This window comes from Mastigoproctus giganteus, chromosome 7 (genome assembly GCF_048544385.1).
Source record: "Mastigoproctus giganteus isolate SK-2022 chromosome 7, ASM4854438v1, whole genome shotgun sequence".
In the NCBI taxonomy this organism is placed as follows: domain Eukaryota; kingdom Metazoa; phylum Arthropoda; class Arachnida; order Uropygi; family Thelyphonidae; genus Mastigoproctus; species Mastigoproctus giganteus.
In genome coordinates, this window is record NC_143581.1 from 202,141,704 (window position 1) to 202,157,867 (window position 16,164).

Below are 16,164 nucleotides of genomic sequence, written 5' to 3' on the forward strand. Positions count from 1 at the left end.
CAATCAGATCACCGCGCAGGTGCCTAGTCTCCAGCCACTGCAATTTGCAGAACTTAAGCCTCTCTTGGTAAGAGGATCCCTTCATTCCCCTCACCAATCGTGTTGCTCTTCTCTGTACACGCTCAAGCAAATCTACATCTTTCCTAAAATGAGGCCTCCAGACCTGTACGCAGTACTCAAGGCGTGGCCTGACCATTGCCTTATACAGAGGGACAATCACCTCCTTTTCCCTGCTAGCAAAATTCCTATATATCATTGACAAAACCCCATGACCTGCCCTAGCAGCCTGTCTACATTGCTCAGAAAACTTCATATCTGACTGCACAATTACTCCCAGGTCTTTTTCATTTTCTACCACCTTAAGTGTAGTACCACACAGTTGGTACGTTTCTCTGGGGTTACTTCTACCCATATGCAGTACTTTGCATTTGTCAAGGTTAAACTTCAGTTGCCACTTCTTAGCCCATCTGCCCAAATTATCTAGATCCTGTTGCAGTAGCACACTGCCATTACTGTCATTAACAACCCTGCCAACCTTCGTGTCATCTGCAAACTTCGACATTAAGCCTGATATACCTTCATCAATATCATTGATAAATATACAAAACAACAGTGGACCCAACACCGAACCCTGTGGGACTCCACTAATAACATTAGTCCACGAAGAGCAGCACCCATTGATTACCACCCTCTGTCTTCTCCCACTTAACCATCCTTTTATCCATTGTAGCAACTTACCCTTAATACCATTCTGCTCCAATTTGTACAGTAGTCTTCCATGCGCAACAGTGTCAAAAGCTTTCCTGAAATCGAAGTATATGATATCAAAATTATTTTTTGCATCCAGTTCCTTTGTAACCACATCATAATATCCAATCAATTTTGTCAGACAAGTTTTTCCCTTAACAAACCCATGCTGTGTCTGAATTATTGCTGCAGTCTTGTCTAGATGATCCTGCAATGCATCTTTAACCAGCGACTCCATTATTTTACCCGGAACAGAAGTTAAACTAACTGGTCTGTAATTACTCGTGTCACTCTTCGATCCCCCTTTGTGAATTGGGGATACATTTCCACATCTCAAGTCCGTGGGTACCTCCCCTGAGTCCAAGGATGCTCTCATAATTATGGCTAAGGGTTTGCTTAGTTGCTTTGCCGCCTCCTTTAAAATAACCGGATAGATCCCAACCACCCCAGGTGCCTTTCTTATGTTTAACTTCAACAATTTCTCCTCCACTTTGCTCTCAGTTATTACAAAATCATTAAGTATCCTGCTACAATTTGATAACCTTCTGCCATTTTCAAAGCTTAATAATTCCTCACGTGTGAATGTAGATGCAAAATACTCATTCAGTTTGTTTGCTATCTGAGCAGGATCATCAACAGTCGAACCATCGATGTCAAGTGGACCAATCAGATTCATCCCCTTCCTTTTAGAGTTTATATAAGTAAAGAAATCCTTGCTGTTTTTCTTAGCATCTTTTGCCAAGGATTTCTCGTAATCCGCCTTCGCCTGCCGAACCTCCTTTGTGACCTGATTACAGACTAGCTTATATCTGCCACAGGCTTCTGCGTCGCCTGATAATTTATATGCATCCCATGCATTTTTCTTCTCTGTCACGAGTCTCATTAGTTCATTTGATAACCATTTAGGCCTAAACCTTGAACAATATTTCTTAGTTGGTATGAAAAGCCTCGTAGCTTCCAAGATAAGTTCTTTGAATGCTTCCCACTTAGAATTTACTGTTTGTAACATCGTCAGTTGATCCCACTGTACAGAATTTAAAAACTGTCTGAGACCACTGTACTCCCCTTTACGGAAGCAAAAACCCTTTCCTTTACCCCTGACGGTAGTTACCTCTTTGAGTAAATCCCACTTCAGCACACTGTGATCACTGCCACCTAGTGGTTCCTTTATCTGCAAATTCTTAATACAAGAATGATCACTGCTGATAACCAGATCAAGAGTATTACTTTCTCTGGTTGCCTCTCGAACATGCTGCTGCAGAAAACAATCATCCAATAAATCCACAAAAGTCTGACTGGTGTGTGAGTGACCAACCCACAAGTTCCAGTCAATATCTGGGAAGTTGTACCTAGAATCATCTCTCTAGGTGGCTGATGCTTCTGGGTAGTAAGCGGTAAGGGCCGGATCCTAAAACATCAGGCTACGAGCCGCCTCTTACAAAAAATGTGTCCACTTGGTGTACATTAGCATAAGTTATATAATTATAAAACAATTTTCTAGTTTGTAGTAAAATAATCTCTGATCGTTCCCTTGTTTACAGGCAGTGGCTCCGATAATCGATTGAAGCAAGTAGCCATGGTCATCGAAGAAGAATCCGTCTGCAACCACAATGACGCAGTTTCCAGATTTTTAGAAGACCAAATGGTTTGCGCTACAAATGTAAACAAAGACGGCCCGTGCAGTGTAAGAATCTTTTTCGTGTTTTATCGTGGTTTTTTAACATTTGCTTTACAATTTACTCTGGTAAAGCTTTCTTTGACAAGTTTCATAGGTTCTTTAAATTTGTAAAGCTAGTTCTTAAAACCCTAATATTTAATTTTCAAAATTATTTTCAAGTGGATTTATTCTATTTTCGCTTAATGAAATTTGTGAAACATATACTGAGTTCGCTTTGCATTGGCAACACTCCCCTTGTGTAGGAATGGGCTGCTTTGTGATGCTGGTGACAGCTCCAAGTCGGGAATGGCTGATATAAGATCGTAGTTTGCAGATGTGGTGATCAATATTCGAGTGTCTGCGAGGAAGAATGGGTGGGCGTCGAAACATTGTCGACTTCAGGCATGGAATGATTGTGGGGCAACACGTTCAACAGCTGACATGGTCAATTGTTTCGTTCTGTGGTGTCACGAGTCTACCCGGACTGGATGGTTGTTCAACGTCGAACAATGACTTTGGACACTGTGCAACGGATTCAACAGGGTTCGTAATACCAAAGGACATCCCTCAACACCTGTGGAATCATACCAACGTATACGGGTTATCTGAAGAGCAAAAGGTGGATCCCACGTGAGAGTGAATAGGTGTTAATAATGCAAAGTCAACTCAGTGTATTTCTTATCCTGTAGATACATTTCTGAACTCCTTATACACAATACTGCCAATCACATTAGTTCCCCACGAACTTTGGCATCTGAAATTTCAATTTGCAATCCACAGAGTATTAAATGCCTTAAGTGAATATCGGCTTCGTCTTTATTAGACGAAAGTAATAACAGATATTTCAAAAATAACTTGATTAAGAAATGTAGTTCCTTTACTTATTTCATATAGTGTATAATTGCTGATATTTTATTTCAGGGAGACAGTGGAGGACCTTTGGTGTGTCGTGTTGATGGTAACTGGATATTAGTGGGAATATCCAGCTATATAACTAAGAGTAATATATTCGGCCCCCTATGTGCTCTTGTCCCTACTGTATTTACAAAGGTTCGTGCCCACATGGACTGGATTCTAAACACAACAAATTTTGATCGATAAACAAAAGAGAGAAATGTCACTTAATTAACTAAAATGTTAAATAAAGCACCTTTGTTTGCCTCTGTTTAATTCTACTCATTGCTTAACTTTATGTTTGCACCTTTCTTTCATTCAATTTTTCAGTCTATCCTTATTAAGGAAATCTTATAATGCTTGAACAAAAACACTAAAACCAGAGATGATTTTAATAACGTTCTACAAGACAGCTTATCATATTAAGGAGTCGACAAATCGGGTCTCCTGGTGATCATTGGCTACTAAGAAATTTGGCCCCTGTTCCAAACCTCCCTCATTTTTCTTACGGATTCGGTACCATCTAAACCATGTCGAATACCAAAGCGCATGTCAAAAGATTGCTCAGTCTTAAAATTTTCCATTATGCAGCTCACAAAACAGACCACAGTTACAGAAAAATAAAGGTTAATTTGCACCTACCAGATGACATGCCACAACTTGCATCTGTGTCAGCTATGCTTGGACATACACATGCACCACTGCCGGCAGCTTGCCGAAACTTGGGTGGTTGTACGGTGGCACTGCCATTCTCCGAATTAAATGATCAGCCGTTCTAAATACCATTAATGTAAATAGCTTCACACACACACTGACCAAAAAAAACACGATCCTTTTAATTAAGACAATCACTGACAGAAGAAAATGGAAGTAGATGCGTAGAAACCCGTATGACGTGGGATGATGATGTGTTGCCTCTTTGAGCATAACGACTCCACAGGCTTTTCGACTGCAACAATCCGAAGCCAAACTGGGGAAGACGCATGATCTATCAGTCTTTGAAAAAGGTCTTTTACGTGGGTGCACATTTATCAGGAGCCAAGATTCGAGAAACGATAGACACAACTGGTTTCTCAAAAGCATCCATCTCAAAGGTTTTTAATGACTGGAAACAAGCGGTTGTTCCACATCTAAAAAGCAGAAAAACGATACTTCAAGAGCAAAGCCATCGTACTCCCAGGAGGACTGAACAGAAAATAGGACATCCAGTGTACAGCAAATAACATCTTAATTCAACCAAGTCCAGAACTGCCCCATTTGAACCCGTATCATGAGCAGGAAATTGAAGAAATTTAGTATTGGCAGGCGCGTGCCTATTCGGAAATCGCTTGTTTCAGATTAAAACAGAAACTCTTCTTGTAGTGGTCCGAGAAAGTCGTTATTGGACAATGGAACAAAGTCATGTGGTCCCACGAATTACGATACACTTCGTTCTGCACTGATGGTAGGCAGAGAGCGTGGCGAGAAACTCACACTCGATGGACCCTATTTGCCTTGTTAAGACAACTCAATCATCTGGAGATGGTGGTATCATGGTATGGGGAATGTTCTGTTGTCTGTTCTGTTCTAATGTCATCTAGGGAGTACCTGAATTTTGAATCGGGTCTACTGCACCCTGCAATGTTACACTTTTATCCCGAAGATTGTGGTCACTTTATGGATGGCAATGCAACAGCGCATCGTGCCAGAATGGTTGTGAAAACATCACACAGATTTCCATAATCTTCCCTGGTCCTCAAATTCAACTGATCTCAATCCCATTGAGAATGTGTAGGATATGCTGGAGAGAGCTATTCGGCAACGAGGTCCTAAGGTTTCTCTTTTGTAAGTTGTTTCTGTGGGTTAAACGCCATCTGAGCTTGGACAACTCGGATTAGAGGACGCATTCTTCCTCTCCCCCTCTCAGTACATGGGTTTTTCATCCAACAAAACATACACCCACCATAGAAAGATTCTTGGAATAGTTCAAGAAGCTATCTCTTAAAATCAAACAAAACAAACTTTGAGCATGTTTCTTTACTCATGGACCACGCTGTACATAAATACCTTCTTCTTATATAATAATAATAAAAAGAAAATCTTTAGGTAGGTGATTCATAAGTAAAGAAACATACTTGATAGTGTATATTAACTTAAAATCTACAGCTGTTCATATGGCAGCCATTTTGGTCTTTGCAAAATTAGTCTTTTGGGTACAGAGTTGCCAATCTTAACTTGATTTGAAAATTTGACACAGCACCCTACATCCCTTTGTTCCCTGAATGGACCTCCACGATGATGGGACTGTTAGTAACCTCACATGGACATGTGGATATGTAATGGTTAGCATCTAGAACGTCTGTTTAACTGCGCCTCGTGTCACTGTGAAGAACGAAATCACTCTGAAAGGGCCAAAAATGTGTTTGGTGTAGGTTTGTATGAGTGGTCTGCATTTTCTGTTGTTGTGTCTGGCCGCTTGGCTACCCAGAAGCATCTGTCACCTGGACAGATGATTCTGGGTACTCGTCCACACCACGTGAAGGTTGGCCAGTCTCAGTAAAACACGTACTGTCTCAAAAGAGACTCTGATCCACCTAGTGATGCCAGAAGGTGAGCCAGGATCCTCTGGAGATACTAACCGAATTCGCGAGTACGGGTACCCAGGAGGATGCGGGTCCCAACAATATGAACTTTTTTTGCGGGGACGGAGGCAGGTCCCATTTGGAAAGGGGTGTGTCATCATTTGGAAACAATTTGTCCATAATAGTTGTAATTGTGGCAGTCCAGTCTGACGAAGTCAGATTATTATTAATCAGGACAGCGTCATAAACATCTTGACAAATTAATTTATTTCTTGACGGTCTATAAAATAAACTCCATGGATCCGAATTACCACATTCAGAAATCAGAGCCTCCCAAGAACAAAATTTATGGTCCACAGTAGCATTAAAATAAAATTTGCGGTTTTCTTTGTTAAATTGATTTGTAAGTTGCCACTTCCAACTCAGACCAATATCTCTGTTTGCCAATCACTGCTTGCCGATTTTACTTGTCTTCTCGAGGTATCTAATTCTGGATCACCAAGGTACAGGAGAAGTCCTGTTCTGTTTTCTCTTGGAAGAGTAAGTAGTTGGTCTTACAATAGATTTTGAACACGAGCAACATATTCAATTCGTTACTGGTATCAGATCCAAAATCTAAGGCCAAAGATTCTCTGAATTTATCCCATTTGTTAGTTTTCATCGAAGACCTACTCCATTCTCAAAAACCGTTAGTAGATACAATGTCTTTATTAAGCGTACTTAATAGTAATTTCCACGTAATATACTTCTCAAGTATTGTTAATATTATAATTATTTTTGTTCCTTTATTGTTGTCTGTGCTTCTGTTTCTTCTCTTTTTACGCCCCATTTATTTTTTACCTAAAACTTAGCAGACGCGCTGACAATATGAATGATGATACGGAGTTCTGGCGCTAGATGGCACCTGTGTACCATTATGGGAAGAAACAAGCCCATACGCACTAAAATTATCTCTGATAATTAAATAGGAATTTTGCGTTGATTTATATATTCAACAAAATAACATAATATATATTTTTTTAATTTTAAACTTTAAAATCTAAAACTTTGTTTAAAGCTTTGAATGGATTGAGCACAAGCTGAATGCCGATGTGATTCTTCCTCTTGCTCAGACTACACCCTTGAGGAGATATAAACAAAACATATGAGGATGCGTGGTTGATTGTTGGACCGAAGTTCCATCTGCTTTTGTGCGAGTGGTAATTTGAATAAATTCATGGAAAAATTCGATAAATTATTGGTGCATGAGGGAATCAGTAAGACGAGAATAACGTACCAATTAGGTGGTACCACACTCGAGGTGATGGAGAAAGAAAGAGACCTGGGTAATCGTACAGAACGACATGAAGTTCTCTGAGCAGTGCAGACAGGCTACTAGAACAGCTCATGGGACTTCTGTCAATGATATACAGGAATTTCCAGCAGGGACAAGGAGGTGATAATCGCATTGTATAAGACAATAGTTAGGCAACATATTAAAGTACTCGCAAAGAGGTCCAGAAGCCTCATTTTAAGAAAGACATGGATCTCTTGAAACGGATGCAGAGAAGAGCAATTAGATTAGTAGGGGTGCTCCTACCACGACAGATTTTGGTTCTCAAAATTGTAGGGCATGCAAACTAAGCCCTTCTGAGGAGACGTTACTGAATTGTTCAGGTCCTTAAATGGATGGAATAAACGTATGATGGTATTCTAACTCTTTCTCTGATAAAACACACACACTCTCACAAGGGAACCTCTTTTTTAATTGAAAAAGGAAGCTGGCTATCTGACAGATGTGCGAAAATTTCCTTTCAGCCAGAGAGTAACTGATTGTGGGAGCAAACTACTATCTGATGTTGTGCAAGTGAGTAATTTGAATAAATCTAAGGAAGAATTGGACATATTGTCAAAGGTCAGATGAGGTATACTTTTTCTGTTGCTTTGTTTTTTTAATCTTGCTTCCTTGCATCATTTGCCACATAATAACAGAGTCCAGTTGTACCGCTTTTCATTTACATACCAATTATCACTTCCCGTGGAAAAGTGTCATTATTAAATCCTTTATACTTCGCTTAATGTCCTCCATTACAAATTGTTCTTTTTTCATGTGACAGACACAAAGATAAAATTAAGTTCAGTCCATCTCTGTCTCAAATCGTGTTCGTAAAATGCTCTGGAATTAAAAAGGTTAAATTTGTTTTATTGTTTTGTATGTAACGTTTCACTGTTCACTAAGAACGCGTATCAATTTTTCTCATAGAAAATATTTCTTAATACTAATTAAGAGAGATCACTTTTTTATGTTTTTAGTTCTACTTTACTACATAGAACGGTTGGTCTGGGGGAAACCCCTGGGGCCATTAGACACGAATACACTTTACTGCCCTACTGCGCAAGTGGTGAAATAGAAGACTGGAACCATCTGGTATATACCTGACAACGATATGAGGACCTCAGCAGCATCCAGTATACAAGACATCCTTCAAGGAAATGAACACTTATACATCACAGAAGAAAACTACTACACCTTTCCTAACCTAACTAGCCAACCTGACTAGACTTCAGACTCCTGATTTCCATCCCTTGGACCTCATCTTTCCTGACATAATTGGCCTCCTTAAGATCGGAACCGGCCACAGACACTTGTTGTTCTTTCTAGTTTTGTGGCGCAAAAGCTGCTTCGGCTATATTGAGTCCACAGACACTTCATCAAATGCATCTTCCTGGAATGGCCTACTACTCCTGGACTCTACAGGACTTGACTACCTTCTCGCCAATAGCAGGTACATGATAACCTGGGCAGGATTAAGTGGTCCTCAAGCTACATGAATCGCCAATGGCGACCTACACACAGCTCTCTTGAATAATGAGCCATCATTATTCAAGGCGTGGTGATCAATATTTCGGTGTCTGCGAGGAACAATGGGTGGGCGTCGAAATATCTTCGACTTCAGACATGGAATGATTGTGGGGCAACACGTGCAACAGCTAACATGGTCAAGGATCCCGTTCTATGGTGTCACGAGTCTATCGAGACTGGCTGGTGTTCGACGTATCCTGTCAATAATGCGAGGAAATTAACGGACACAATATACAGACGCCTCATGGCCTTAGTTGTATTTGCAATCCACAGAGTACATACTAAATGAATACGGGTTTGTGTTTTCGCCTTTATTATACGGGGAGACAGTGGAGGACCTTTGGTGTGTCGTGATGGTAATAACTGGGTATTAGTGGGAATATCTAGCTGTATAACTGATGTTAATATGGCCGGCCCCCTTCTGTGCAGTTGCTCCCACTAAAGAGTGTCATGGACTGATAAGATAAAGAATGATGTGACATTAGATGGATGAAGAAAAAGACAGAAATAACCAACACCATTAAGGAGAGGAAATTAAAATGTTTTGGACATATGATGAGGAATGGCAAATACAGGATGTTGCAAATGATAATCCAAGGCAAGATCAATGTAAAAAGAAGCCGAGTGAAAAGAAGGAAATCTTGGTTGGCAAAGCTCAGGGAGTGGTATGATAAGAGTAACGAGGGTTTGTTTAGGTCCAGAATGAATACGAATGAACCACTTAAATGGAGGCAGCGATCCGTACTATGCCAAGGAACCGGAAAGGACTCGTATGCTCAGTAATCTGTCATTTTGGCTAAACATACGAGTATGTACACAGGTTGATCATTTTAAATCGAGGTATGGTAGCGCCACTGTACAACAACAAACGCTTGATGAACTGCTAGTAGATGACAAGCGAGTGTATGTCCAAGAATAAACTGACACAGTTGCAAATTCTGTTGTCTGATAGTTGCCAAGTGGCCTTAAGTTAGGGGTGCCCAGCTGTATTAGATTCACATGCTTCTGCTTAGCTGACATAGTACGATTCTCTTGTCCTCGTCCAGAATCTGTGGAAGTGGTGAAGGTCCTCGGTTGTCCAGACTACATATTCTAGACCTTCTTTTAGTGCTTCTGTACCAAACCTCTATCATTTCTCTTAAAGTGTCGGAACCACTGAAACCATGTCGAACACCAAAGAGTATGTCAAAACGTTGCTCAGTCTTCAGATTTTTCATTATGCCGCTCACAAAACAGACCACATTACAGAAAAATTAAGGTCACTTTGCACCTACCACATGACATGCCAGAACTTGTAACTGTGTCAGCTATGCTTGGACATACACTTGCACCATCTACTGGCAGCTGGACGAAATTTGAGTGGTTGTACGGTGGCACTGCCATTCTGCGAATTAAATGATCAGCCGTTGTAAATAACATTAATGTAAACAGCTTCATGCACACTGCCAAAAAAAATACGATCCTTTTTATTAAGACAATCGCTGACAGAAGAAAATGCAAATAAATGCATCGAAACCCGTGTGACGTGTTCCCTCGTTGAGTATAAAGACTTCACAGGCTCTAAGACTGCAGCAATTCGAAACCTAAATTGAGGAAGACGCATGATCTGTCAGACTTTGAAAAAGGTCTTATCGTGGGTTCACATTTAGCACGAGCCAAGATTCGAGAAACGAAAGACACAAATGGTTTCTCAAAAGCATCCATCTGAAAGGATTTTAATGAGTGGAAAGCAAGGCGGTTCTTTCACATCTCAAAGGTCTAAATGGGGCAAAAAAACAATACTTCAAAAGCGAAGCCATCGTACTCCTAGGAGGACTGTACGGAAAATAGGACATCCAGTGCTGAGAAAATAACATCTGAATTCAACCAAGTCCAGATTTGAACAGTGCTATGCTCAGGGAATTAAAGAAATTGGGTGTTGGCAAGCGCATGCATATTCGGAAGCCACGTGTTCCAGAGAAAAACAGAAAAATCCTCTTGTAATGGTGCCGAGAACGTCATTATTGGACAATGGAACAAAGTCATGTGGTCACACGAATCACGATACACTTTGTTTTGCTCTGACGGTAGACAGAGAGTGTGGCGAGAACCTCACATGCGATGGACCCTGTTTGCCTCGTTAAGACAACTCAATCATCTAGAGGTGGTATCATGGTATGGGGGAACGTTTTGTTGAAATGGACTAGATCCGTTAATACTGGTTGAAGGTCGAATGTGAAATTTTGAATCAGATCTACTGCAGCCTGCAGTGTTACACTTTTATCCAGAAGTTGGTGGCCACATGATGGATGACAATGCAACAGCGCATCATGCAGGAATGGTTCGGAGAATATAACACGGATTTCCACCATCTTCCCTGGTCCCCATATTCGCCTGATCTCAATCATATTGAGAATGTGTGGAATATGTTGGAAAGAGCTATTCAGCAACGAGGTCCTCTTTCTTCAATTCTGCCGCAGTTGGGCGAAATTTTGCTTCAAGAATGGTTACAAACCAAACCAAATCCTTACCAAACACTCTATAGAATCCATACCGCGCCGTTATTCGAAACAGGTGGCCTGATTCGATACTGAATAGAGGTTCATATTATTTTGGCCAGTGTGTGTATATTAAATAAGGAAGAAAATGGTCATTATTTCTTCCAGTATTTTCTTTATCAAGAAAAGTGTCCATATTTTAATTAATTCTTTACTGAACAACTTTTTTTCCCCATTTCTCTCTGATTATTTTAATCATTCCTGAGCTAAGCTTCCAAAATTTTTCCAAAGGTTTTGATAAACTCCAAGAGGTATTTTAGTTTATAGAATACATACGAATTTAAGGTACTGTACATATTTACCTTATGTGGGACCCTTCTCGTTTTCACTCAATTCTGGAAAGGTTGGAGCCTTTCTTTTAATAGATACAAATCAAACACGAAGCAAAATGCACTATAATAGACTTGTTTATTCTCTCATACCCCAGAGTCTTTGTTCCCGTGGGTACACTATTAGCCAAAACATTGTGGCCATCCCTGTCATCGTGAGTGGACCCACCATGAAGGAAAAGGAAAGGACCTGATGGAGTTTGTTTTTAATTTTATATATATAAAGGATTGATTATAGTTGACGCAACTCAACTAGATATGATCCTGGAATTCAGGAAATTCAAAGAAAAGGTAAATGATTAATCAGCACCCTCCATCTTAATCATATTACCTGTATTCATTATTGCATCAACTACGTAGAAATACACTTTGAGGGCTTTCGAAAGAATCCAGTAGAAAATGAGGGCGGATATTTTGATAGAATGGATGTACTAGAACAGATGACGTCACAAAATAATAAACATTTTTCTTTGGCTCTCTTTAAATCCGCTGTTCTCCAAATCTCTTCGTCTTTACCCAGGATTACACGCTGAGAACACTATCTTATCTTTCTTTTCTTTGTAAGTAACAGCCGCCATCTGGAAGGTCATAAATTGTCTTACAGTGGACCTCTCCTCCTCTTCGGGACTTGATTGCATTCTTCCACTGTTATGAGGAACTTAGCAATCCCAATAAATCCCTACAAGTTAAGACCTCCTCTTGAGCTATTTATGAGTCTTGAAACTATCCCTGTCCAAAAAGGGGCCACCACTAACTGGAAACTGTAGACCAGCAAACAAATTTATTAGAAAGAACCTGCCTAACTTGTAATTCAAGAAATACGCGTACTGTAAGACGCTGTATGTATTGAGCAACGCGATTTGTGAGGTAGTTCAGCCACAACTGGTTTGTTGTTGGATGTAGTCCCAAAACGTAGAAAATTCTAATCAATTTGTGCTAAGGTTTGTCTTTTGTAAGGTGTTTGAGTTAAACGTCATCTGAGCTAGTACAGCTCGGGTTAGGGATGCATTTCCCAGTCCAACACCAGGGTTTTTCATCCAGCAAAACAGACCATAGAAAGATTCTTTCTCTTAAAATTATTTTAATGACTGACGTTAGAGATGATATTTAGTAAATGAAGGAATTCAGAAATCCTTATTTATAAAATAATCTTTTACTGATTTAAACAATGAAATTTCATTTTCAATTTTAATTTCCATTAAATGTTATTTTAAAAATCATATCGATTGAAGACGATAATAATAATAATAAGAAGAAAATCTTTACATACAGGGTGGTCCATAAAAAAACCTGTTTTCTGAGGGCAGCATGAGGTTAGAAAATTGCTTAAGATTGCTGTAATTAAGATTCGTTTTAATTAGTTAATGATAATATTAATTATATTGTTAGTAGTAATATTGGTGTAATAATAAACACGATGCTTGTGCTTTTAGTGGAATTATAGCCTTCCATTCTCTGCAAGAAAATAGTTCATAAATCATCGAAAACAAACCGGGAAAATTCTAGTCTGCACTGCATAGAGAAGTCCCAAATCGCTTTCTTCCTCTATCATTTTTAATTCGGCCCTTCCAAGTGTATTTTACTTTGGGACTGATATTTTCTAAGTATAGGAGTCAGAGTTTGCAACATTGAAAAATGCTTCGGAGATGGTCAAATAAGTTTCCACTCATCTGACCATCCCTGAAGCCTATCCAAGTCCTGAAGTAGCGCTGTTTGACACTGGTCATTAATCACTCTGCCAATCTTTACTTTATCTGAAAATTTGACATCGCACCCTATGTCCCAAGGTCAATCAAGAAAATCAGAAACAGGACTGGACCCATTTCCAATTCACGACGATTTCCACTTATAATAATAGCCCATTCTGAAAACCAGCCCTGCCTCCATGTTCCCATCCTAAAAATCATTATAGATCTTTCCCATGATTCCAATGTGTTCCATTTTATATGATAATCTCATGTGGAACCAAGTAAGCCTCTTGTTAAAGTGCAAATAAACAACGTCAACCTTATATCCTGTATCTAACTTGTGACGGATACTGTCATAATAATCCTTGAGGCTGTCACAGACATTCTCTCGGGTATATCAAAATGGGCTTGCTATCTGAGAGTCTAAAACGCTGATGGAACTGAATTCGGGTGACACAATTAGTCAAGTGGACCTTATTTTCGGCGAAGTCCGATCGGTCTGTGACGCAAAACATCTGCATTCACCTTCACGTGGGACGGTTAGTAACCTTTGTATAATCCACATGTGCAGGTCCTGACGTACGGCATTTACTTACTGGAGGTGACACCCAGGTGCTAACCAACGTAAGCAGGAGTGACATCAGGAGACGAGGTGTGACATCCACACTACAGGGGGGAATGCCGCCCTCTGTGTTAGCAGACAATTCTAGTTGGTCGATGACTCTCATCAACCGTTGAAATACCACCTTGCTTAATGGAGCAAGGTAGTATTTCAACTCTCATCAACCGTTGAAATACGTTGCTTAATGGAGGCTTGAAGTGGTGGAACCCATGTTTAGTCTCCAGATCAAAGCTCTTGTAAATCCTCCCCATCTCTTCCATCATGCAATAGGGCGTTGTCTTTTGAGGTTATGATTCTTTAGGATCCAATCTTCCTTAAATTTCAAGGATACAGCTCTAAAACGGTGTTCGCAGACCGGCTGCTAGTCTGTACACCAAACCGAGCCTATTGGTAACTCTCTAGAAGCCTTCCGGATCAGCTAGTGTATAATCTTGCTGCCTCTATTCTGCCAGATAGTGACTGTAGGGAGTCCGAGTAGCGTGCATGAGGGGAAATTGACGAGGCCACCTTATGCCAAGGAGCTGGGTATGTTCTTGCCATATCCCAACATTTCATTACTTCATACATCATGTCCTCTCAACCTTTTCTTACTACTAAATAAATCATGAATTGCTAAACTAATAGAAGAAACGGATCTGCGAAAAAAATCCAAACCTCCCAAACTCTTCCTCGTTCATTTCACAAATATACGTGATTTCAGTTTCAATCTCCATGTGCTCTCATGGGTAGCACAGTTGGTAGAATCGCCGTCCTCCTCACACTATGTGGAAAAGACTTGGGTTCGAGTCCTGTAGATGAGAGGAATATGTATGGTCCTTTTTCGCAACGTGGTTGAGTTAATCGGTCTCAGGAGAGGGTAGCATTGTTTTTCCTCTCGGAAACTCGGGTTTTTCGTCCAACAGACAGAAAATCCACCTCAGAACCCACGCAATTTACAGACAACGTACTCGGAGTAATATGGCCTTAGTCGCTGATGCTCTTAAAACCTCGCTACAACAATGATAACTCATTTCTCCAATGGAGCCTTTCTTGTGTGGCCATTCTCAAACTCGTGTTGTTTGGCATTACAAGAATGGCAAATGGGATGATCTGCGAGATTTCTTTTCTTTGCTCCGATTACTGTGTCAAATATTCTGATGTCAAAGTTTGCTCAGATCGGGTCAGTGAAATTATTCTTATACGGATGAAATCGGCTGTTGAACATATCGCAATTGGCTTACATCGAAATATCCTGTTTCATTTTCTCCCTCCAACAAAGCTCGCAACAATTATAAAGCAGTTATTAATCAGTTCAAACTGGATTTCGAACAGGCTAAGGGTAGAAACCTTGCTTCTTGTCCAAATGGTAGCCTAGTATTCTGGTCTCTTGCCAAAGCATTGACAGCAACTTTTGTCCATCTCTATTCCCACCTCTGCCAAAACCAGATGGTTCTTTTGTCACTTCAGAGATGTTGTCATGTAGTGTTCTCAATGATATACAGGAATTTTGCGAGCAGGGATAAGGAGGTGCTTATCCCCATGTATAAGGCAATGGTCAGGCCACACCTTGAATTCTGCGTACAGAATTCAAGGTGTGAATTCGATCTCAACCATTGAGCATGTTTGGGACCTACTTGAAAAGGACATTCGATGCTACAACCATCCTCCTGACAATATGCGTGCATTCCTAGAAACATTATGCAAAGAATGCGTAGAACTACCACAGGACATCCTGCAACACCTTGGGGAATCCTTGACAAGACCTGTGGGATATAGTCCCGATGAGATATTAGGCGGGTGTTGTTACAATCTTCTGGAATCTCCATATTGATGATTTAACAGTGTTCTGGGTCACTTTTTTTTTTTTTTTGTTTGTTCTCTTAGCCAGTGATTTTTATATAGTTAGCGTTGGCCAGCCTGATCATTCCTAGGGTTCATAGCAATTGTGATGATACTTTTACAAATTCACTTATTCTGAAACCAAGTCGAATCGCACTTACGTCCAGGATTCATCAACCATATCCTAGTTAACCCTCTGATGTTTACAATATTTGCATTGATCAAAACTGCCCTGCAAAGAATTAATAACCGTTGATTCCAGTTACCTTGGCGGCCCAACTTCACATAAATTGCCATTTGCTTATTGGTGAGTGTCTTACGCGAATGCGCAATGATCTTCATTGCGCATTCGCGTAAGACACTGAATGAATCTCGTTTGAGATTCATTCAGTCAAAGTTTGAGTCTCGTTGAGTGGAGATTTTTCCAAATACTTCTTCAATCGGCTCTGTAACTTGCCAATCTCAAGCT

The 16,164-nt window shown here is 40.2% G+C and overlaps 1 protein-coding gene across 1 annotated transcript in view; it reads left to right on the top strand.

Moving 5' to 3' along the window:
• Window positions 1-16,164, top strand: part of LOC150083581 (acyl-CoA desaturase-like) — a 50,773-nt gene that overhangs the window by 1,543 nt on the left and 33,066 nt on the right. Inside the window, exons 2-3 of the mRNA XM_090378530.1 lie at window positions 2,289-2,431; window positions 3,326-3,454. Coding sequence (XP_090234656.1) covers window positions 2,289-2,431; window positions 3,326-3,454 — 272 coding nt within the window. The remainder of the gene's footprint in view (window positions 1-2,288; window positions 2,432-3,325; window positions 3,455-16,164) is intronic.